We start from the raw sequence: 25,467 nt of genomic DNA, 5'->3' as shown, positions 1-25,467 counted from the left end.
GAAGTAGCAGTGAAATAATTTTATGGTTTTCGGGGGGGGGGGTTCACCACAGCATGAGGAGCTGTATTCAAGGGTCTCAGAGTTAGGAAGGTTGAAAAGCACTGCTTTAGAGGACAAGGCTGTGGGTATTCACCAGCGGTCGGTCACTCAGCTTCTCAGTGAACTGATCATGTAGGGAAGCGTACCAACCCAGTAAAAGTAGATGTGTCTTTTTTCTTTTTTTTTTTTAAAGCTAAACAAAACTTCTAACAATGCAGTGAACACTTATGGGATGCTTAGCTTTTGTCTCAGTACTCTGTTCCTTCCTAGGAAGCTCAGGGGAGAAGGGAACTGTAAGATTTAGAGGGAGGGATCCCGGGCAAAGGGGTGGTAGAGATCCTGCACCAGCCCGCAGTTTTATCACCTCCTCTTAGGCTGAGAGACTTGGTCACATGATGACTATACCTTTCAGTGACAGAACAGGGAGAGGAATAGCTTCTCACCGGCAATGTGTGCATGTGTGCAGCGGCCAGGGGGAGTGTCTCTGGTCTAGAATGTCCATGGCACTCTCATTCCAAAGCCCATTCACACGAGAACCATTCACACACAGAACCAGAGTCTCTCCCCGCCTGGTCCCCGCCTGGTGCTCACCCAGTCGGCTAGGCTGGTTGGCTCTGGAGCCTCAGGCACCTGCCAATCTCTGCTTCCCTAACACTAGGGTTACACACGCATAGCACCGTGCCTGGAATTTTGCAGAGTTTTACTTAGGTTCTGGGAACTGAACCCAGGTCCTTATGCTTGTATGGCAAGCACAGAAGGTATTCTGAACTGCTTCTTCTGACCTGTATTATTATTATTTTTTTAATGGGGTGAAATTCACATACCATAAAAGTAGCCATTTCCAAGTGTTTCCTCCAGCTGCATCTACTGCCTTCACGGGGTTATATAGCTCTTTGTTTTCTCCAGTGTGTTCCAAACATCACCCCCCAGGGACTGTGACACTCATTAAACAACAACTACCCCTTCCCTCCTTGTCCCACCCACTGGCGACCGCTACCTCTAAGATATTCTATTCTGGATACACATACATACAGAATACCAGTGTGGCCCTCTGTGTCTGTCTTTCCAGTGAGCACCACTGCCAGGCTCGAATCTTACTGTGTTCTCCTTCACCAACAGCTTCGCTGACCTTTTTTCTCCATTCCCATTTCTGCTAAGGAGCCTGGCAGGCCTCATTTCTTACCTGTTTTAACTGCCTACCTGGAGTTTTAAACCTAGCCTCTCCTCCCTAGTCCACTGTAAAACTCTCAGAAGCCAAGTTTATACACATTAGCTTTCAAGGCTCTGGTCACATTCCAGATGTCCAACTCAAAGCTCGAAGTGGTTCAGGAGCTGGGCCACCTCACTCCACTTCAGCTAACCCTAGCTCTGCTCCCGCCTCACACTTTCACCAGACCAGCAAGCCACTCATTGCTTCTCTGAACACAGGCAGCCCACTTCTTTAATCCTCTGTGTTCCACCTCTCCCCTTCTGATGTGTCTTTGTCCCTCGATCCAGCCCAGATCCCTATCAAGGGGCCTCGCCTCTCCATCTATTTCCACTGGTCAAGGTAACAGACTGTCCTTCCCTTTTCTTCCAACTGCCTGTACGAAATTGTACGCATGTATTTTATCTCTTCTCTGGGATGTAAATTCCTTTAGAGCAGGGTGAATTTTTCAACTTCCACAGGCCCAGTGTTGCAAGCAGACATGCACTGGATTTGATGAGCCATACATAGTAAGCTGGGATATTACTTGTCCAGTAACATCAACCAACATAGACGGGGCACTTTTGCTATCCTGGCTGTGCCAGGAATATTTAAATCACTTCTGGTTTGGTAAAGTATCACAGCTTGCAACTCCTTTTCCCCCTGGCTGATTCTTGAAGAAAGTTGGTAAAGGCGAGAGAGGGGAAGGGAAGGGTGGGAGTATCTTACTCAGGACAAGATTTACAAAATTTCTCTTTTGGAGCTCAGACATGTCTGCACTGAGAGATGGGCTCTTGGGAGGTTGTTGGTTTTCTTTCCCGCAGTAGCACACCAAAGTCAGGAGAGATTACATTCTCCATTAGTTTTTTTCTAGTAGATGTTTGTACACGTGTCTTCTTGTCCCCTTTGTAAGAGAAGACATCGTGGTCCTGCTTTGTCTCACAGGTGGTGGGTAGTGTCCAGTCATTGTCCCAAGAAACTGTTGCCAAGAGACTGTAGACATGTTCCTACATGGGTCTGGGATCTCTGGAACAATGTGAGCGAATGGTTCTCTCTGGACTTTAATGGGACCGCCATAGAGTGAGGCTCTCCGAGGAAAGGCGGATTTGTTGACATGGCTTTGGGGAGGTATGGATTTGGCAGAGCTGTGTTCTTTTTTACCCTTTGTCCCATCTAATTAGTATACATTCTTCCATCCATCCCTCCATCTGTCCCTCTAACCTAGGACTGGTATTTGGGGAGCAATTTGATTTGGCAGGAGAGATAGGGAACGGTCTTAGTATATAGCCTCAGGCTGGCCTTGAACTTGCAATTCTCCTGCCAGGACTGCAGGCATAAAGTCGATCTGTAAGGTCTCTTTTGAAACAGATATCTAATAACATTATCCCAAAGATATCTTCACTTGTTACTACATTAGAGCAGCTATCTGGAAAGCCAAACAAAGGGCTCTGGTTTCTGGGTAGCTGCTTAATTAATCAATTGATTAAATTTATTAAGTGCTAGGTACAGAACTTATGTACCCTATTTCAGTGCTGTTCTACTGGGCTCCAGCCCCAGCCCTGCTCTGGGCTAAATTGTAGAAATAAAGCAACAGCAAAGAAAATAGGGTTAGTCTGAAAACTTTCCAGACTAACGTTTGGAGGGATGTTAGGATTTTCTGGAGTTTCTTCGGGCTTCAGAAGCATGCATAGTGCCTGTTGTATGACAGAGATTACACATGTGACATATACTCCTGTGACTTAGGTGCTGGCAGTGCCTTTGAGTTCATTTGGGCTGTACACAAGTTCCAGGCTCCTTATGGATTCCTCGTGAATGCCTGGCCTCTCCAGCTCTCAGTGGGCTAAGTGGCCTCCTGATAGTCCTGGATATGGCGGTTGCTCTAGGTCTCACCCTACTTTAGCGCCAGTCCTCTGGCCCACTAAGCTCCCTCCTTGCCCTGGTCCCCATCCCATCCCCTGCAGAGCTTCTTCCCTACCCACCTCAGCCACACCTCCGTGGTGCGCGGTGCGAATCCTTTGCCTGACTAACGTTAGTTACTTGTCCTGAGCACTCAGCTCCTTCGTGACTTCCCTCCGGAAGTCTGCCCACATCCCAGGTACTTCTCCTTTGCTGCATCTCTCACAGGTGTCATCGCACAGAACAGCACTCTCCACTTCCCCCCTAGACTAGAGGCTTTCTGGCATCGCAGCAGCATTACACCATTTAACCCAGGTAACGGCTGCTGTGCCAGGTTAACCGGTTTGCCGTGGGCTTTTGAGGTGGGAACAGCGGCAGCCCAGGCGTGGCAGCTAGTTAGTGCCAAGCCTCGAGGCATCTCAGCACCTCACGTCCTCCAGCATGATGCTTTCCTCTCTACACACTAACACGTGGCCATCACACGCTCAGTCAATTTACTGATGTTCTCCTACCACGTACCTTAAAATGAATGATGTGTCCCTTGGAGACAATGCCCATGTCTTTCAGATCTTCCTCTTCCAGAAGTAGCAGCCGCTTGCCTGTGATGTTGTTCTCCTTAAACAAGCTTGCGTATCCACTCATCTCTACCGAAGACTCGCCTGGCAGAGAAGGGCAGAGGGCAGGGAATGAGGCTCAAGCCCAGCCTCTTCAGTGTTGGCTCCACAGATACAAGGGGGACTTATTCTACTTGCCTTTTCTGACGAGCTGCTGAACCCAAAAGTACTGTGGAGAGAGAGGACACACACGGTTTGGGAGGTTCCCATACAGGCAGGAGTCATTCCTAACGATTACAGTCTCCCATAGATTCAGATGCCTCTAACTGAGCCACAGAGGAAAGATGGAGGAGCTCTCTTGGAAGTTTTAAAGCCTCAAGCTTTCCAATTGGAGATACTCCTCCCGGAGGGGGGATTGGGCAGCTGAGACACTTCTGGGGGAGAGAGGTGACATTCTCTCCTAGAGGTGCCGCTGTAATGATTTTCTCACTCACTCACTTGTGCAGGTGCTGGTTGTCATGGCATTTTTTTCAGGAACTGTATGAGCAACAAGGACCACACAGCAGTGGACAGAGAGATGGGTCAATTGAGGACGCCTGCTAGGCCTGTCAGGCCATGGCAGTCACATGGGGGTCGGGGGAGGAACAGGCCAAACATGGTACTTTCTGTGTCTACTGAGGTGGTTACACCTATAGGTCTCTTGTTCTTGAATATCACTGGACCCGTTACCTTGTTTTCCTCGTTACCTGTTACCTGTTTACCTTGGTGAAGACATACAGAGGAGAGGCCAGACTTAGTCATTCTGATTCCCCGGGTCCCTTGATAATGGACTTTTACTTAAATGGTGTGGAAGCCACTCGACCTGGCAGCAGAAACTTGAGACTAGCTCCTAGAACCCAGATCTTTCAAATCCACCTCTTTTCAAAGGAGATGGACCACCCCTGTAGCTGGGGAGGAAGCAATTATGTACAGGGCTGGCAGGAGGCTTGGCTCCTAGGGTTCTGGGAATGAGAAACAGGAAGCTAGCACCCGGCTTCTTTACTTTGTGGAACCTGTGCTGCTGCCCAATGCTAAAGGAAGCTAGCTTCATAAAGATACGAAGGGCAGAGGGGCATGCCCCAGCCCCACACCAGGCCGAGCTAGAGAACAGATCGCCTGGAATTTCTAGTGGTGAGTCTTTTGAGATGCCTTGCTTGGGGTGGCTGTCTCCCTAGGGTGGAGCCCATTCTTGCCAGGGGTACCCAGCACTCCATCTTTACATTCCCCTTCATTTAATGATGCCCTTGAGCTTGTAAAATGGACCTGGACAGGCATGGGCCTCGAGGGATCTCCCTTTTATCAGCCATTCTCAAAATCATTTCCCATTAAGGAAGCAGAGCTAGAGACAGAATAGGCTACATGGGATTGTTCTTCAGGCAGTCTGTTACCCAGAGCTGCATGGAGCCCTTCCTGTGGACTTACGCATCCTGCCTCCTGCAATGTCAGATTATGGGGAACGCTCTGTTTGTTCCTCTTGGGGAAGGCCTGAGCAAGGAGGGCAGTTAAGCATTTTGTCATTTAAGGAGCAGGCCTGAGGTGGGAAAGGGACCCTGTGCAGAAAGCTCCAGGCTGTCACTGTCCCTCTCCTCCATGCGCAAGTCTTCAGCTGGCACTGTAGAGAAGTTTAAGCATCTCTTCAAGCATGTGTATTTGACACCGAGGATCTCGGCTTTTATCTTGCTGTTGGTATTCTGCATTCTGGAGTATTTCCGCAGCCAGTGAGGAGGATGGGCCACTCATAAGGCTTGAAGAGCTAGTTGCTCTTACCATGGAGTCCTTATTTTCAATCTCTATTAGATTATTTATTAATGCAAAAAAAGAGGAGTTTGTTGATTTCTGTTAGTTAGACCCAGATCTCTCTAACTGCATGTCTAAACTTGTGGGCAAATCTGTCGGTTTCCTGCCCAGATCTAAAGAGGCATTAACAGAAGCAGCTTACCACATCGTCTTCAGTCCACGCACCAATCTCAAAGGAAGGCAGCAGCTGCTTGGGAGATATGAAGGAAATGAAAAAAGGGAAGCGAGATTATCCTTGCATTTGGTTTGTCTTCTCAGCTCCTCTGCCACTCTGGCCTGCTTCCACTCGCAGGTTAGGCCGAGTGGAAAACAGTTCCCTCACCCCTCAGAGCGAGTCCATGGACACTGAGCCCAGCAGCAACAACTCATTCCACCTTATGAGCTGTTTTAGGGGGACTGGGTTCAAGTTGCTATAGTCTTCTTTGGCAGGAATGGCTTTATAGCCCACAACATCACCAGCTATCAGAGTGGCCTTAGAATTCTCAGCCAACAGTAGGGATAATACAATAATTTACTATCCAAGCAACCATAAGCAGCCAGGTGACTTATTTTTCCTGTTCTCACAGGGGGCTTCCAGGGCTTAAACATCTGACTTTCGTGGAGGAAACATGCTAAGTGAAGTTGGAACTGTCCTGAGGCATCTGGTTACTCTAACACAGACTAAAACAGTTCCCTGTCAGGGATCCATGTGGGATGGGGGACTTGCAGAGCACTTTAGCCTGTGCCGGACAAATTTTCACATCAGTACATCCCACGGTTAAGGGCTAAATAGCAAATGCTTCCATAACTTGAAAAGGCCTGTTCTGTGGGCTAGTGTGTGGTATAGCCATTAGCTTCAACTAGCTTATCAAAATGTTTAAAAGATTCATGGAAGACTATGCAAAAGTATCACCTATCCTCTGTTACAAACAGTAACAGAGAGTGGGCAAGTTGGGGAAAAGATTGTTGAAGGGGTGGGTATGTGAAGGAGTGGGTATGTGAAGGGGTGGGTATGTGAAGGGGTGGGTATGTGAAGGGGTGGGTATGACCTCAACACATTGTATACATGTGTGAACTTTCCAAGGAACAATAAAAAAAAAAAAAAGAAATTGATTTTCATTGCTTTTACTGTTAGTGTGACAATCTGATGGTGACTAAGTTAATCTTTCTAACTTAGAAGTGCTTACTGTATACCCCCATGCTCAAACTGCTAGGAAAGACAGAGTCCCTTTAAGGAATTTTATTAGAACTGAGTGAAATATGTGTGGATTGTATTTGAGAGAAGCCACTTTTATCATGTTTTTTTTTCTTTAAGTTCCTAACTCAAAATACTTGACACATTTGCATGTGCACACACACACACACACACACACCACACACATATGTGGGTACATACATGTATGCACACAAAAGCCAAAGGACAATCTTGGGTGTCATTCCTCAGGTATTACTCACTGGGCTGGAACTCACCGATTAGGCTGGGCTGGCTCTGAGCTTCAGAGACCTAGGTACCTGTCTGCCCCCAGCACGGGGCTATAAGTGCATGCCCCAGCAGTGGGCTTCTTTTGTACAGTCTGGCGTTGGACTCGGGTCCTCTTCTATGCAAAGCAAGTACTTTACTAACCATGTTCTCTATTTCACCCCACCCTTAACTTTTACCGTACTACCTTACAGAATGAATACAAGCGTAGGGTGCATGTATTCAGTCTTCTCAGTGTTGACAGGCACACAAAGACCCATGTTCTACAGCATACGGAAAGTAGGTTGAGCTGGGGATTGCAGACCCAGGGGTGGGGTAGGGTGGGGTGGGGTGGTGGTAGAAGAGAAGGCAAGGAAGAGGAAGTGGGTGAGACATTGGCCATGGGGGATGGAGTGGGTGTGGCATGTTCACTTAGAGCAGAGGATGGAGTGAGCTTGTGTTGGAGGAAAAAGAGAAAGAAGCTGATTCTGGGTGTGGCGAGCACATTTTATTATGGTAGACCCTCTTGTTAAAAAACCAACATGGACGTGCAGACCTTGAGTACTACATCTAGGCTGCAAGGACATAAAGCATATATTTGAGTCGATAATATTCTCCCCATACTCTGCTGCTCATGGGCTTCCTTTCTCTGGAACACATGAGCCGCGGAGGAGTCACTGCACACACTCACCTGCTTTAATAATGTGGATGAGTGACTGGAGGAAGCGCATCTAAAGTTGATCTTGATCAAAAAAAATGCATGGCAAGCTTTACTTCTTCAAAGGGCAGCTGGACACAGCTGCAGAAACATGCCATCGTCTTTGCCCATTACGGACACAAATGTGGAGTAAGAGACAGCAATATACTATTATAGCTGGTCTTTACAGCATATCAGTGCATGTGTGAGTGTGATGTGGTGTGGTGTGGTGTGGTATGGTGTGGTGTGGCATTGTTTGTGTGTGTGTGTGTGTGTCCCCATGCATGCATGTTTGTGTATGCCTGTGAGTGTGTCGTTTTGACTTCTACATAATTTCCAACTAAGTGTGTGTGTGTGTGTGTGTGTGTGTGTGTGTGTACATGGTTCTACTTCTATATAATTTCCAAATGTTGTGTTAAACAAAATTGAGAAATAAGTATTTCTTGAATCAAGACTGCAAATGAAAAATAACCAACATCTTCAGCTTTAATGTACAAAGGAGAGCAGAGTTCTTGCTGCCAGGGCTGGCTCATCAACACTATGCCACAGGGAAGAGCCTGAACTCTGCCTCATGCTCCCTCCAGCAGGAGTCTGCAGATGCTGCAAAGATCAGTGAGAGGGGGGCTGGAACCAGGCGCTGCAGCAAGACGGTTTGAATTTGGCAAGACAGGGGATAAGAGTTAATGATCTGCAGCCACGCAGAGGGTCCCCATCTCCTTCATGTTTTCTGTACCTTGTTAACATATCAGTGCATCTGCTGCAGATGACTTCTAAGCCTTCCTGTTTTCTTTGGGGATAAGAAAAAAAAAAAACCAGTCCCTCATGACTGCCCCTTCACTTTAGTAATCCATTATTTATACTCCACCAGACTTGAGGAGAGAAAAGCACTCGTGTGCATGTGTGTGACACTGATTTCTTCAAAGGATGTTGGGAATCCAGTCTAACAAAGATCTTATGTACACAGCGACACATAACAAAGGGATTTACTGTCAAAACGTTTATTGCAAAATGGAGTCTTAGAACAAAGGAAAGCGGAGAAAAGTTCACATCAGAATGAAATGTGCGACGCCAACTTGGATTTCTGAATACATCGTGGACTCGGTGCTGGCATATCAGATTCCAACTATGAAGTCAGCAACTAAAGAGCCTTACCACATAGGAGAGCAGTTTAATCTTCCATACAGACATCGTACATGGCATTTGGCATAAGACTTGCTCGGAATAACACAGGCAACAGAGTGGAGGGAGAAGACTGTTATGCAAACACAGTGATGAAGCCTCCCACTGAAAGCTCACACTCCAAGGATAGAAATGTTTTCTGACAGCAGGTTTTCAGAGTGCAGAAGCAATGTGTCATGTCGGAACCGAGAGTATTCTGCACACGCTATAAAACAGTTGTATCGGTGCCTGAACTCTAGTTTGAAATAATTATCCACATGCCAGAAAGTTTCTCACACACACAAGCAGCAGAGTGCCCATAAAGCTGGGGTCTGAGAAAACATGGCCTGTCCCGGATTTCCTGATAGACATTCATTTTGCAACCACAGAATGCTATGCCGACAGCTGTCGGGCTTCGCTACGTCCAGCAGAGTGGAGCCTCCGCTGCAGTGTCTACACAGGAAAAGGATCTTACTTGCAAGCAGCAGAAGGTGCCTGATTATAGAAAGAATTATGCCTTACTGTGTGCTGTGGTACAGCGAGCCTCAACTAGTCTCACAAGGCTAACCAAGTCTAGCGTGACAAAAATAGTTTTTAAAGTATTGGTATTTAACTCAGGCTAGGTTTTAAGGCCATCTTTCATAAAGTTCTTGGCACACTAATGAAAACTAAAGTTCTATGTATGCATGGTAACTGGCAGGGAAATGGGTCCGAGTCTCTCCTAGATGGCACCCCTTCCCCTAGTCACTTTGAATTCAATGGGGATCAAGTGTGAATACCTCAGCTGGTGTTCAAAGTTCACTGCATGTTAAAAATAAAAGTCACTGGTTAAAAACCACCAATAGTCTCCAGCATTTTCAGAGCATCAAAAGCAGTGTGCTGGGTGTCCTTGACCTTATCCCACTGGCTATCTATGAAACATTAAAATGTGATTTTGCGAGGCAGGCGGATTTCTGAGTTCGAGGCCAGCCTGGTCTACAGAGTGAGTTCCAGGACAGCCAGGGCTACACAGAGAAACCCTGTCTCAAAAAAACAAAAACAAAAACAAAAAACAAAACAAAACAAAAGTGTGATTTTGCTTAAAAAAAAAGCTAGGAAAAATTCCCTTTAAATGACTGCAGAATGACAGCAAGTGTGCCAGGGCTGTTGTGGAGTTACCATAATGGGCAGTGCCCCTCCCCTCATGGATGCAATAATGTCATAGTGTTCCGACTAGCAACCTTAAGTGGGGAAAGAAGAAATCATTTCCACAAACAGTGATTTGAGAAAAAGCTACAGCTTCTAACATGTAGAAGGTGTCTTTATTGTTCTGGAAAGGCGTGGGTGATTTTGTTTGGGGGAAAACTAGAGATGGAGCAGCAGATGTGTCAGGTTTAACGAGCTTCACAGTGGGGACAGGACAATGCTATGGAGATTGTGGATAGAAACCTTTGCAGGGTGAGGCTGTCCCTGGCAAGCAGGAGGCCACCAGTCTACAGTAAAGGCTGGCTGGCCAAAGTCGTCTTACCTCTCAGCTGAGAACCACTATAGATGGATGTCTCCAAATTCTATGTATTAGCTTTACGAGTAAAGAAAGAAATGTTTTAAGGTATCTAACACTTATTACCGTAATCTATAGTTCTAATTCTCATTCTGAATCTTTACGTGTTTCAGGATTTCTTTAACTTCTGAATTGTGTTCTTTTGTAAGTCAGGTCATTGGAACAAAATCTAACACTGATAACTGGCCATTTCAAAAACTGATCTAAGAATTGAATTAGACCTTCTATATTAGCATCATTAGAAATTCTTCATGTAGCTAATAGACATTTCTTATAAAATTAACTAAAGCTTTCTAGTAATTTTTACAGAAGGTCCAAGAACTCTATGAGGTCCTATTTATATGAGTCAGGTTTCAGGTATGTTTGCACATTTTAAAGCCACTAGATGAACACTTAATTTGAGCAGAAGTACAATGCCCAATGGCATATTCTGTGGTTCTAGATAGAGCGGTTGGAAGCTTTTCCACAAGGCTTGTTCTGCTCTATGCTAAGTCCTGTGGTTTCTTCATGACAGCACTGAGCTGTGAACATGGGTGCAATGTAGGAAGAGGAAACAGCAGCAGTTAGGAGGAGAGAGCGATGTGCCGGGGTGGTGGTCAACCTAGTCTGGGTATAAAATCCAGTAACTTTTCCTTACTGGCACTATCTGGCTGGTTTTTAATGCACTAAAATTTTTATATAGACTATGAATTAGATATTAATTTAGGAAATACATTATTTCCAGGCCATATATGTGTTCTAAACCAACTATTGATTAGTGGGTGGTGAGGTTTATGCTCTTACATATAGGGCAGAACTCACCACTCGCAGAGGTCCCTTCACCTTCTTGGGCTCTGTAACATCATAATGTAACAGATGGCCTTTCCTGAGCATGCTTTTAAGACTTCTCCCTCAAGTCCCATCTTCCTTCCTTGCTTCAACTTCCAGCACACACTTAGCGAATCCCACCACTCTGTGATGCTCACTAGCACGCATGCTCCAGGAGTGCAAAGGCTGTTCTTTCTAGCTGTTCTCTAGAATCCGGTAGACACTGGGTCCCAGTGAAGGCTTATTGGACAGGAGACTTTATTTTTGCCTGGGCAGGTGTGCAAGAGGCTCCTGAACCTCCCACTGTCTCCTTCGGGTGCTCATGGCATGCTGGGAAATCAGGACTTGCCAGGCTTCTGCTCCCTCCAAGACTTTCTGTTTGAGCAGCCTGACTGCATGTTTAGAGTACGCATGTGCATAGGATTCTAGCAGGATGGAGGTGAGGAGGGACCTGTCTTCTTAGGCAGCCTTTACTTGTCTGTAAACACCCAGCGCGTGTGGATCTGGTATGGCACAAAGGTTCCAAGAGCAACTGAATTAAACTGTGCATTTTACATTCTTAGAATTGCTCTCTTTATTTTTCATGAAAGCTATCTACTTTTAACTTCATACTTTTGAGCCAGTGTCACTTGCAATAGATAGGGCGGTGGTCCTGAAGGTTACGGAGCCCACTTACTTCTTCTCAGTATCTCCTTTACTTGGTAATTAACTGTAGCTGGTATTCCCTGGCCCCTGGCGTGGCCTGGCGCTATGCTACATGGTTACATACTTTCCTTCTGAACCTTTTTCTCTGAAGTACTTTAGCATTCCTGTCATGGTATCAAAGAGTAAACAGCCTCAGAGATTAAATAGTCTACCTGCGACTGCACAGCAAACAGATACCCAGAACATTCCACTAGTTATTTCTTCCCAGATAAAGTTGTAGTGCATGTTTTCTATTTTTGATGCTACTTTTCAGTCCGCACTGAGGATTAGAGGCCTGTTCTATCTCAGATTCCAAAAGACTTCATGACCAAACAGACTTAGAAACAACAGTAGATGATGCCTAGTCCTTTCTTGAGATAGAGTCTTGCAACGTTGCTCATACATAGTCTTGCGACATAGCTAATACTAAACCCACTATTGTCCCGCCTCAGCCTCCGAGGGCCAGGATTATGGACACAAGCTACCATGCCCACCTGATGCTATAGCTTCTAGATAAAAAAGCCCACCAAAAATATTTAACTTTCATTGTCAAATGGATGACACCAATTTCTGAGTTAGATTGATAAAAAAACTTTTGCTTTAACTTTATCTAGTTGTAATTTTTATACGAGTTTATAGTTTAAATAAAGTTTTGGCTGCTAGTGCTAGTCTTCTTAGAGGGTCTCTGGGGAGCCTCGCCTTCATAGTAAGTGGTAGCTGAATCCATTTCTCTAACCAGCATAATAGAGAACAGTAAAAAGAAAAGAAAGTGGCTGTGTTGGGGGAGGCTACATATAAAAAAAAGACCCCTTCAGAATGTACTTGTGTCTAAGAAGGATAATTTATCTTTCCTATTTAGAGTGTTTTTTTTTCTCCCTACACATAGATTAAAATCTAGTTGTGTTATTATGCACCCCTGGAAAACAAAGAAACAGAGTACCTTTATCACATGTAGAGAGCAGACTCGTGCTCATCCTGTCCATGACTAGACACGTCCCTTTGGGATCATGTGCTTCTGTGTAAGGGACAAGCTAAGCCTAGGGTGACAGTGTGCTCTTGTTAGGATGCTTCCAGCCAGCACGGGGGATGCAAGCTTGTAATGTCGTCTGCAGCCTGCTTCAAACCAGAGTATTTCTCCTTCAAATGTTACTACTGAGAACATCACTCGGGTTTTACTTTGAGGAGCTGTGTGCTGTTTGGCATTGAAAATTCTTGCCATTTAGCTATTTCTGAAGATGCATTTTGTTATAACCTTCTTTCATCTCTCCTCATGTTTCTTTCTTTCTTTTTTTTTTTCCTGGATTTTATAGTTGCCAATCACTTCTGCCATTAGGATGTGCCGTACAAGGAAGAAACCTTGGTATGCTGGGGAAGAATCGAGTGTCAGAGCAGAGTCAGGAGCAGAGTGCTTGCTCGCAATGGACATTTTCTTAACCGACTGAGTGAAAGGATCAAATACAGTCAAATACAAACTACAAAGCATGTGCTTTAAAAAGAAAAAGCCCAAATGTCATTAGCTCAGGAACATATGTGTGTAATCACATATTTCTATAACCAGGCACCGCACTCGCTGATAAATATGCCTTTAGCTTAATTTCCCGCCCTTTTCTGCAAAAGCAAAGTCACACTGATGAGGAAACCGCCCTAAATGAGCTCGGCCTACGATGCAGTGCTGGGGGCTCTGCCTCCCTATGCTGCTTTTTTGCACAGACTGAGATAACACATTTCTTCTGTTCTTCTAAAAACAAAACAAAACAAAAAAAAATAAAACATTTTTAACCTTATTCCTTTCTGCCGTCATTCACTATTATCCACGTCATTCTCCTCACCATCATCACCATCATCGTCATCATTGTCACCTTCTGACAAGTCAAAGTCACTGAACCCCAAGGCCATGTTGACTTTCTTCCCTCTCCTCTTACATGTGGTTTTGGATGAATTCTGCTTGGCTTGCATGTTTATCTGCATCCCAGAATGCAGCACAGCTCCTGCTTTGTTCATTGAGAAGACATCCCCAAAGCCCATGAGCATCATGGCCTGCAGACTTGGGTTCATGCCATGGCCCTCCCCGTTACTTGCTGCAGTGATCTGGCATGACATCTCTGCACTGTTTGACTCCTCTGTTTTAGATTCAAAGTAAGACTCCTCAGACATTCTTGCAGAGAGAGGCAAGAGAAGCTATCAAAGGGGAAGAAAGGACAGAAGTGAAAAGAGAAATTAGTACCAATTTAAGTCAGGGGACAGATACCACAAAATTAGTTGGTGCTACGCAGCAGATGAATGATGAGGACTTTTCAGTGGCAGATCGGGCACCAGCATATCAGCCGTAAGTTATAAGTGACAGGGTAAATCATAATGAAAGCTCACGGGGCACCGTCTGAGCCCGATTGCAGACGGACAGGAAGGTGCCAGGGTTAAGTTCTTGCTGTGCTTAAAATAGATTTTAGGATGTCTCTTAATTTTTCCCAATTTCATTTCCATACAGAAACATTTGATTAACCATTATATTAATTTAAAAAAGGAAGAGATGAAGCAGAGATTAAATCTCAAGTGAAAAAAAAAATTTCAGAAACCCCGTTCCAAGGAAGAGTGCAGAGGAAGGATAAAAGCAGTTTGGCTGCAGGTGTGTGTGCACTCTCATGCATGTGTACCTGTGTGTGCATGTGCATATCTGTGTGTATGCGTGCAGTTGGGGAATGTGGTTGACTCTACTTTCCCTGGGACAGTGCTTTGAGCATACTCTGAAGAGGACTTTACTTGCTTCCGTTTATTAGTGACTCGGGCCAGATCTGGCACTGTTTAGTTTAATTCATGTTATTACATAATTCACTTGGGAGTAAATTTGAGCTCCTGTCTTTAAGTCAGTTTTGGTGAACCTGTGGAAACTGTGGGAGACTGCTCTTAGCCTGGCTCCTGGCTGCACCAAGTCTCCTTCCAGCGGGACTTGTCTATATGAGGTCTTTCTGATATTGTCACAGTGGTGATAATTCACTTTCTTTCTTAGGCAGCAATTACTTTCACAGCCTACCTAAGCCATAGCTCCTACTTCTTTCATGGTAAAATGGTCAGGGTGTAAGAATAATGGTTTTATATCTTCTGAGGATAAAGCAAATAAAGGTTCATGCTTTTCACAAATAATGCACAAATACTGGAACTCTTGGATGAATTTTACATTCTGGGTGTGAAGGTACAGAATATTTACTATCTTTTTAAATTTTAAGATTAAAAAAAACCCACATCTATTATTGTTGCAGGCACATGCATGCCACAGGTGTATGTTTAGCCATCAGAGGACAACTTTTGGGAATTAGTTCTCTCCTATCTCTTTAGGTTCTCTGGACTCGGGATATTAGGCTTGTTTGGCAAGTGCTATTAGTGACAGAGCCATCTTGATGGCCTAATTTTCTAATTTAAGTTACTGTTGGAGATAAGTTTTCAAAAGCCAGCTCATTCTATTGGAAGAGAATTTCGGCCCTTTGGGCTCAGAATCAAGGTCCTGTGGTCCACCCGGCTAGCCTCAGACCCTTACAGGTGGAGCAGAGCCTCACTCCCTAAGGCTTCACTCCCTTCTCACATTCTCAAATTGGTTTTTCAATTGACAGAAACTCTTTGTTGCTTATTTATTTTATGACTGCCGTGGTCTCTTCTCACATTATGTTAGGGTTTAAAGAGCTCCATAAATATTTCTTAAATAAGAGTTTATCTCTAAATTTCTTTTTACAGCGAGCCGCAACAATAATTAGAAATAAGCCTTATCCCTCTTTAGCACAGAGAACTCATCTTTCCAAGTGCCTGTAATGTTTCAGTTTTAGGAGGGAAAATTGTACCCCTGAAATCAATTTGATAGTGTTCTCATGCAGTTATGTAAATGTTAGACTGTTATATTTAAGACGAAGCCACTTATAAAAAAGGCCTCGTTTTGCCCCTTTTAAAAAGATTTCTCTTTCTCTCAGCAGTCTAGTTATAAACCAACTAGAGACTGAGGAAATGGCTGCTTATAAAATACCTGAGCACAAACTCCTTTTCCTTAGAAGCACCAGCTCTAGGCAGAGGAGACATTGAAAGCAAGTGTTATAAACAAAAAACCTCTGGCCTCATAAGTAAAAAAGGGAGGGGACCTCGCAGGGACTGCGTCATGCTGTCCACTGTTAGGTGGTGGCCTGCGAAGCACTTCGTCAAAACCAAGATATCTGGGGTTAAAACAAACAAGCATACAACCTATGAAGCACCTGTAGTGTATTATCCTTTATCCCACAACTGTGTCCCCAGCAGCAATAATATGTGCAAGGCAGCCCACAATTTCATAGCAAGACTGATGCCAGTAAACCAAGGCGAGGTTCTGAGGCACACTCTAATAAGCCTTTGAAAGTTTTCTTGACATTAAGACATTTAGAAAGAGTCGAGCCATGCAGTGCTTTACAGCTAAGGTTTCAATGCACGTAAAAAGCAAAACAAAACAGCTTCCTAGCCTTCAGCAGATGGGACGTAGGGAAAAGGCTGTGCTCTCCTGCTCCCACCAGCCTGCAAGAAGCAGCCTCTTTCACAGAGCTCTGAGTGCTACCTCCTGCTGGCACCAACTCAGCCTGAACAGGAAACTCCCCCCACCCAAACCCTTTTAACCCTTTCTTTGAGAGTCTGGTTCAATTCACAGGACTTGCTAACAAAAGTGAGGTACCCTTTTAATATCTCATGCCAGTCTTATGTATAGCAATTCAGTTCTTACCTTGGCATTCCTAGGATTACCAAAGTCACTTTTGAAAAGGGTAACTGTGTAGTATTTAAATGCACTCTCCTTTTTTTGGAGTGAGGGGGTGCCAGATTGCGTCTCCACAGGAATTGGAAATGGAGACGGACTCTTGTTCTTTAGATATTGGAAGACATTTTGCAACCTGTCACCGGCTGCTCAACGGAGGTTAAGACTTGTCTAGATAGGTCTTTGAGGAACACATAATGAAGGGCACTTAACTTTTTTTTTCTTGGTATATTTGCCAATAATTTTATTTTGAATCTCTCACTCCTTGTGATTTTTAGTGGACAGATATCATCCACTGAAAATCCTAGATTGATTCCTAAAAGTAACTCTCATTTCAAATCTAAAGGATGATGGAATGTGATGCACGATTTAACACGCAGCTTGAGCTCGGGGTTAAGGCATGAGTGGCCAGTGCTTCTCCAGACTTGGGAAAGAACAAGAGCCTTCCCAGAGATAGAGCAAGTGGGGTGCCTGCCTCAGGAGAAGCCTTCTCCCCATGTAATGATGCTCATACTCATGGCACTAAATCAATAAGGAATACTAATGCCCGGCATCTCTGTGTCAGCAGGCCACAGTCTTAGAAAGAAAATGTGCTCAAGTTCTGACACACCCAAGGCATTCCTGGCTGCCTTGCAATTAGTTATTAATTACTGGTGGCCTCTAAGGGCATTCCCTCAGGGTTCTGAGGGCCTAAGAGATGGTCTAAAACATATTAGATTTTTCTCTTGTAAACTTTAACATACAAATAAATGCAATTCTTAAATAACAGTTCTTAAGGAAAGACCCAGAAGGAAGAATTTTCTTTTAAATAGTTTTTTTTTCTTCTTTTAAATCTCTGGCATTTGGTGGTTCATACTTCTTACTACCAATGAAGGCCTTTAGTGCTCAGGCACACAGCAGGGAAGAGTTGGGGTTGTGGAGGAGAGTGGCCATGCTGCGCCTTGCTCAGCATGCATGCTGAAGCATCCCGAAGGCTGAGGAGTGCCGCGGGAAGCCACTAGGTGGCGTACTCACCGGGGTGTTGGACTGCTCGGTCAGCTTCTGCTCCCACATCTTCAGGCGTCTCTCTCGTTCTTTGAGCTCCTGCTCTTTAAAGCTGAGATCGCGCTCTAGTTTCTTCAGCCGCTCAAGGGTTGCCTCAATTTCACACCTGCGGGGAGAGAGAACTCAGTGAGTCTCCACTACTGCCCGGCCTGGGTGCTCAGTGGGTCCATTGGAGTGCTAACCAGATAAAAAGCTAGGGTGTGGCCTTTGAAATTGGCCGGGAATCGGCCATAGCGGCAGGGCACTTTCTTAGCCTTCAAAACCAGCAGGTGATTTCTAGTTGGGAAAACCCAACTCAGAGCATTTTAACCAAGCACTGAAGAGTGACCCAGGTCGCACTAGTTGGGAGCGGCTAGCCATTTAGTTCTTCCTTACAGTTTAAGAAGCTTTAAGGCTCACAAAGCATGGTCACATGGTCTCTCATTTTACTCCCAAAACAGCCCCAAGAAATGGATGGGAAAATGACACTAGGTTGTATAATATGCAGAGGGAACTACGGGGCTGACACTCTTGCCCACTGAGTGGCTCAGTGAGGCTCAGTAACCTGGGATTTCTTTGGCTGAAGGGATGTCAGTTTAAGATGTCAGGGCTCTACAATGTGCTTCATCCTGAGAATTCCTGGGCCTGCTTGCTGAAAACAATAAAACATAGATGCCTAAGGCTACCATAGAGAAAGCACGTGAGTGGCCGGCTGGGTGAGGCCTGGTTTCTTCCACTATTTAACAAACACAGGCAATTTTTTCCTCCATTTTTCTTTTACTGAAAATAGACATTTTTTCATACAACATATTCTGATTGTGGTTTCTCTTCTCCCTAACTCCTCTGAGATTTCCCCACCTCAACCAAGTTCACATCTTTTCTATGTCTCCTCAGAAAATAAACAGGCATCTAGAATGATTGTAAAATAAGATACGATAAAAAAAAAACAAGCAAGCTGGACTACGACTAAAACAAACAAACAGAAGAAAAAAAGCTAAAGAAAAAGTACAAGAAACACATAAAGGTGCCCACCCCTCCACCCTTCCCAACACAGAGGGACCCCATACAATTAATTTTTTATAATCTAGCAAGCACGGAATACTTGTCCAGAGAAATTCTGAGTCTCTTTTAAACTCTATACTTTTAAAGGAAGTTCTTTCCCTCCTGGCTAGGCCACTCAGGACACTCTGCCCAGTAATAGAAACTGTTCCTTACAGAAACTGAAGCTGGCAAGATGTCTGGGCACAAACTTTTCCTCTTTCAGGGCTGTCACAATGTTAATGTCTAAATTTATGCTCTGAGAACTGGAAGTTCTCCGCCTTGAGTTTCTGAAGAGTTTGCATATGAGCCATGAGCCATGTAATGAGAGATGAAAGGGCATGGTGTGTGTGTGTGTGTGTGTGTGTGTGTGTGTGTGTGTGTGTGTGTGTGTGTGACATGTAGAGAGGCACTCAGGAAGGAAGATGGGATGGCTAAAGGGCAGCACCTCTGCTGTCCTGACAGGACTTTCTGGGGAGGTGCTGAGACAAGCCTGTACTACACATTCTATCTTCACGGTGAGACAGTGATGTGGAGCGAAGGCATGCACCCCAGAGCTCAGTTGCTGGAGATACCCTGTCCTTGGGTGTCCAGGGAAGGACAGAATACACGGCCATCTCAGTCTACTCCTATGGATGAATGCTGAGCTGCATAACTCGAGGGGCAGCTTGGAGGTGGGTCTGCATTTGACCCTAAAGTTTCTCTTGCTGCGTATATGAAGAGCCCCTCAGCATGGGAAGGTTTCAGCGCAGCTTCTGTATACCCCGGTCCCTTTTATGGGTGCCATGTGAGAAAGCATGAAGGGACAATAAGTCACGGTACAGAAAACTCACAAAAACAGAAATCTTTTAGAATTATGACTTTATCGTAAAAATCCAAGTTTAATCCTTAATATTTCTGACAAAAATATTATGCCAATTCATGAACTAGTTTGTTTTAAATGGAGGATTGAAGAGAAAAACTCGGTGCGGAACTCCTTATAGTGAACTTTCATGACAAAAAAGAATGAGCCACTTTGAGCCATTGAGAGGGTCACTGGGTGGCAAGTAGGTCACCAAGGTGGGCATACTTGGTGGTGGGATGACCTGGGCCACTTGTCTGTGTGACACTTGATAAGCTTGTCCTAACTCTCCTGCCAATGGGACTGATCCCACTGGAGCTTGCTCCTTTCAGTCAGAATGAATGACCAGCACAGTCTGTTTTGCGTGTAATTAAATCCAAGGTCTCATCTTAAATTCTGGCTCAGGGAGCCCACTGTAATTTTGAGCCCTTGTGGAAAACAGATCAACAGTTAAGTAAGCTGAAGGCTGTGATAGAAACCTACCAACTGGGAAGATGAGCCTCCTCAATCTGTCCTGCAGGCCCAGAGTCCCAGCACTGCTCCCTCTTGAATGCCATGAGAGAGTGACGCAAACCTGAGGATGTGAAAAGGCATCCCCCTCCCACCAACCTTGTTGCTGCCTTTGCTTTGTGCATCTGTTGATGCACCTTCCAATTCTAAAACTCTAGTTGTTGAAAACTGGTTCTCTTAAACCAAATCCAGCCAAGGTTGGCTTCAACTAATATCAACTTTCAGGAAACGAACTGTAACTATTCTTTCATTAAACAGAATCACTGTAGACTTACAGGTCAAACTGAAGAATCGGCCACATGTCTTCTATATTACACAGTAAGTAGAAATGTATTAAAGTTGTGGTGCAAACACGTGATGGGTCCTCATACCCAAATTGCAAAGAATCCATTTTTGATCTCTGCTTTTTGTTCTCAAAAGGCACGTCATAGTGACAGTGTTTTGGCTGCTATGGAAAAACGATTAACAAAAGTGTTTTGCTAACAGGTAAAACCTGAATGCTCCATTTCAGCCTCTTAGCTCGTTCATGTACACTGCTGCAGGTTTATGTGGTCACATAACAACAGAAAGCAGAAGTGTTGGGACCCAGTTCTGCTCCAACTGCTCGGACATCAGGGGGAGGAGAAGCCCGGGGTTAGGTTGATCCTTATACTGTTTAAGTGGCCTTTAGTAAGCTAGTTTTACAGAGAATTTTTGGGATCACTTAATTTTCTAAATTAGATGGTTCATCCACCCAAGTGAAGAGAAAGCTTGGGCAGGCAGCCATAATTTGCAAGTATCCCAGCAAGCCTGGGCTCACACTTCATGGTGACTCTCATTTGCTGACAGTCTTTGAGCCCTGATAAAAGTTGGGGCAAAGGAAGCAGCAGCTGAATGTCCTGTCCTTTGAACTACGAGGTGGTCTGAAAACCCATGACATTCTCTCTGCAATGTGGCACACTGAATGGCAGGTTTTCACTTGATTGATAACCCTGCAATTTGCTTCTGAGGAAGAAAGAAATCTGGTAAAAAGAATGCTGCATATTAGTGGGCCGCATTCTGGCTCCGCTGCAGTCCAGTGTGAGCCCAGGGAAGCTACCCAAGCTGCAGAGGACTCAGGTTAGCTCCTGAGACATGACTGGGGCTGCTATGGGGATAAAAAAGATAACCGAAGGAAGCAGGGGCACCTGTAGGAAACCAAGGAACAATAACCGATTACTAGTATTTTAAACACTGGACCTTTAACCAGTTGTCAAGTTCAGTTACTACAGCTCTGCTGCCTCAAACTAGTTTGAGGTGAGAGTTAGGTGTGACACACGATGTGAGCAGAGCTAACAGCTCCCGAGAGGCCTCAAGAATGCCCCTGAGAAATGGTGCCCCCTTACTGACCAGGGTACCTTCCTCCCATTCTTTAGTACCAGCTCTCTTCATTTCCCATCTTCAAGATCTGGGGTTTCTTTGTCTAGGTTTGCTGTTGAGATGGGTTCTGCTATGTTGCCCAGGCTGGGCTTGAACTTGTGGCCCTTCATTCGGCCTCAGCCTCTTGAGTAGGTGGGTCTACAGGCATGTCCTACTCCCCCCTGCTTCCACCTTGAAGTATTTTAAACATTACGTTTATCATTCAATTAATCCAGACTTAATGGAGAAGTTTTAAAAAAATGACAAATAGGAAAATGCCCTTGCTCTGTGACCTGCTGGCTCTCTGCTGCACTTTCCAGTGCGCATGGGCATACACATTAGTGTGCACTGTTATTTTTAATTCCTCCATTTTAAATAAAGGAGCCTGTAGCCTCCATTTTAAGCTTATTTCTCAGGTCCACTGCTTAGAAGTCATGGGTGGGGATGTAACCCTGCTAGGTGTGGAGACACCTTTTCTGAAAGCAGTTCTTATATTACACAAACTTCTGTCTCCAGCTTTGGCATCTAAACGGGGTTGTCTGAACAAGTCCACACACATTCTGTAAAAGCCTTCCCATTGGTTTGCCCTGTAATAAAGCCATAGTCGTAGGACTTCTAGGGCAAAGCATTTGTACATTTTTATGGCATCTAATTGTCCAGCCAAAATAAATAATAAATAAATAAATAAATAAATAAATAAATAAAAGAATATATGAGGAAGCCCGTTGGCACTATTTAGTTTTATAGCGTGGAATTCTGAAAGATCTCATGAGTTTTTCTCCCTTTTGCTTGTTTGCTAAAACTGAAGGTTTTCCACGTGCTTATTAGCCATTTGACTTCCTTTTAATTTAATTTATTTAATTTATTTAATTTAAATTTATTTGTCAGGTTAGCGCACATAAGAATGCGCTCTGTCCTGGTATTTTCATGAGTCACTGTACTGTGTGCTCACTTGTTTTTCACTCCTGTGGACCTCCCTCCTCCGTACTCTAAACCAGTCCTTGCCTGTGCTCCGTCCCACACATTTGTTGCCTTCTCTATTTCCCACCTCACTCAAAGTTCTTCCTCCCTGCCATGAATCTCTTTTCAGTTCTGCAACCCACACATACGTGCATAGAAAAATACGCATGTAGCTTTATTTTGTGTATGTGTATGTGCGGTGCTGTGGTTTACCATCCATCCCTGTGGGTATGCACCGGCTGGTGTGCGTACGCAAGTATTTGCGTGCCTATAAACAGAGGCTGATGTCAGGTCTTTCTTTAATCCCTCCCCACTTAGTTTTTGAGCTAGGGTCTCTCTTTGAACTTGGAACTCACAGATTTGATTAGGTTGGTCAGTGAACATCAGGGATCTGCCTGTCTCAGCCTGCCCAGCAGGGGGTTACATATACATCCCACTGAGCCAGCTTCACACACACACACACACACACACACACACACACACACACACACACACACACACAGTTTCTTCATATAACTGAAAACATGTGGTGATTGTCAATCTACATTTCACTTAACATAATGATTTCCAGTTCTATTCATTTTCCTGAAAACACCATGATTTCATATTTCTTTTTCTTTTCCTTTTGATTTGGTTTTTCGAGACAGGGTTTCTCTGTGTAGCCCTGGCTGTCCTGGAACTTACTCTGTAGACCAGGCTGGCCTCAAACTCAGAAATCTGCCTGCCTCTGCCTCCTAAGTGCTGGGATTAAAGACTGTCTGAAATTCCCTTGTACCACATTTTCTTTTTTCTGCTGATGATCACTTAGGTAGGTTCCATTTCCTGTCTATTGTGTCTAGTGCCATGACACACAAGGATGTGCAAGTGTCTTAGTGATATGTTAACTTTGTCCTTTGGGTGTTGTGGTGGTTTGAATAGGAATGGCTCCATAGGCTCATATTATTTGAATGCTTGGTCACCAGGGACTTTGGAAAGGATTATGAGGTACAGCCTTGTTGGAGGATGTGTGTCACGGGGTGGGCTTTGAGGCTTCAAAAGCCCAAGGCAGATAGAGTGGCTTATCTTCCTGCTCTCTGGGGATCAGAATGTAGGGCTCTCAGCTACTTCTCTAACATCGTGTCTGCCTGTCTTCTGTCTTGCTCCTGGCCATGACGAGAACAGGCTAAACCTTCAAACTGCAAGCCAGCCCCAGTTAAATGCTTTCTTTTATAGGAGTTGCTGTGGTCACTGTGCCTCTTCACAGCAATGGAACACTGAGGAGTATGGCTGAGTCGTATGGAAGTTTAAATTTTCTCTCTTTGAGGAGTCAACTTGATTTGCACAGCGGTGGCACAAGTTTACTATCCACCAGCAGTGAAGGGTCTCTTTCCCCACATTCTCACCAATATCACTATTTTACTTGATGACAACACTAGTAGATTTCTTTTTGTGAAATCTGCTCTCATTAGAATACTGTTTAGAACTAAAATGGTTCTTGGAAGGTAGGAATTGCAGCATGGTTGGGGGACCAGAAGAGCTACTCAGAGAATTCTTGAGACCTAACTGGTTTTCAAGATCACATCATGCCAGATGGCACCGTGACAAATGGCAGCATGACAGAGCTGGTTTTTTCACCCTCATTCTCTCAGAAAAACATGTTTTCCTGATGTTTTATAGCATATAGGATGTGGGCTGAAGCCAGAGGCAGAATTTATTATTATTTTTGAAAAGACTTGTTTTTATTTGTATCTACGTGCCTCTCTATTTGCTCATGCATGCATGTGGGTGGGGTCGCAAAGAGACCAAAAGAAGGCAATGCCTAGCCTGGAGGCGGAGAGCCAGTGTGCCCTAAGCCTCCAGATGTGGATGCTGGGAACTAATTGCAGTCATCGGAAGGAGGAGCAAGTGCTCTTAGCTGCTGAGCCATCTTTTCAGCAGCGTGCATTTGCTATTTTTTTAACATAAATTAATAAATACATTTTAATTTTTTCCCAGTTCTATTTTTAATGTAGTAAATATTACCAAATATGACTCATTTAAACAAAAAATTTCTTGGGGTCCCTAATAATTTTTAAGAGTGAAATAGAGAGATGGTTCTCTGGGTAGGGCGTACGATACACAAACATGAGGACCTGGGTTGGGATCCTGGCACACACATACACAGCTGGGCATGATGGTGCTTGTTGTAGTCACAGCATTGTCTGTGCCAGGCAGAGACACGAGGGTCACTGGGACTTGCCGGCCATAGCCTGTCTCCTGGTTCAAGGAACAAGAGTGTGATAGAGCAGGTCTTCCCTCTGTTTCTGCACGCACATGTGTGCACATGCATATACACGTGCATATAGCACCCCCATGAACACACATATGAATATAAACCCAGGTCCTTCCTCTGTTTCTGTACACATGTGTGTGCATCTGCACCTGCACCTGCATACACATGTGCATATAACACCCCCATGCACACACACATGAATATAAACCCACCGTGCACGTAAACACACAAAGACACAAAATAGCTGAGATGCTCCAGTCTTACCACTCTAGGGAAGAAAGTTATAGCTGAATGATGTTTCTCTAGTAAACTTATTTAGGATGGGTATTGGTTTTGGCTATGGGGAATTTCAAGTTTTTTGCAGAAAATTTAGTAACTTTGCTTTGTTTTCATTGTTGGCACACCTAGAGAACCCTAACTCAAATACACTGATACTCACAGTTTTAAAATCCCTCTAATCCTTTGGATAACAGATCAAATAGCGTTTCCTCAGGGAAACCCTGTATTATACATTCAGGTTGGATCAGGTTTCATTGCTAACGCTCCCTTAGCCATTCCTTCTCTGTCGCGTGGCTTGTCAGGGCGGAATGCGGATGTTTGTGTTCTGTATTCTCATATTAGCATTTTGACACAGGTGTTTTTGAGGCTGCTGCAGACAGTGTTATGTGTCTGGGGACATCGTACTAATCACTGTGGTCCAGCTCCTACAGCAGCATTAGCCAAGGGAGGTCGAAAGACTGACTAGAAGTAGACTGCCTAGGCAAATGCACTGGGTACAGGTTTATCTTCCAGGGCAAGAGCAGGGTTTCTACCACCACAGTCATGCTCTCTGATTGCCTCCTTCCTTCTCTCCCTCCCCTCTTCTGTCCCTCCCTCCCT

The 25,467-nt window shown here is 44.6% G+C and overlaps 1 protein-coding gene across 5 annotated transcripts in view; it reads right to left on the bottom strand.

Annotated features, from left to right (window-relative positions):
* Positions 1-25,467, bottom strand: part of Map3k20 (mitogen-activated protein kinase kinase kinase 20) — a 185,921-nt gene that overhangs the window by 29,079 nt on the left and 131,375 nt on the right. For 3 of the 5 annotated variants that reach the window (XM_031370614.1, XM_031370615.1, XM_031370616.1), the window contains 2 exons: positions 17,603-17,738; positions 13,620-14,013 (listed from right to left, as the gene is read on the bottom strand). In XM_031370614.1, coding sequence (XP_031226474.1) covers positions 13,633-14,013; positions 17,603-17,738 — 517 coding nt within the window. In that variant the 3' untranslated portion in view covers positions 13,620-13,632. Of the gene's footprint in view, positions 1-3,640; positions 3,781-3,873; positions 3,905-5,653; positions 5,699-8,628; positions 14,014-17,602; positions 17,739-25,467 lie in introns of those variants that run through there. The other 2 variants (XM_031370617.1, XM_031370613.1) reach the window with 2 other exon arrangements.

This window comes from Mastomys coucha, unplaced genomic scaffold (genome assembly GCF_008632895.1).
Source record: "Mastomys coucha isolate ucsf_1 unplaced genomic scaffold, UCSF_Mcou_1 pScaffold15, whole genome shotgun sequence".
Classification (NCBI taxonomy): domain Eukaryota; kingdom Metazoa; phylum Chordata; class Mammalia; order Rodentia; family Muridae; genus Mastomys; species Mastomys coucha.
The sequence above is the reverse complement of the archived record's forward strand: the minus strand, read 5'-3'. Positions and strand labels throughout refer to the sequence as shown.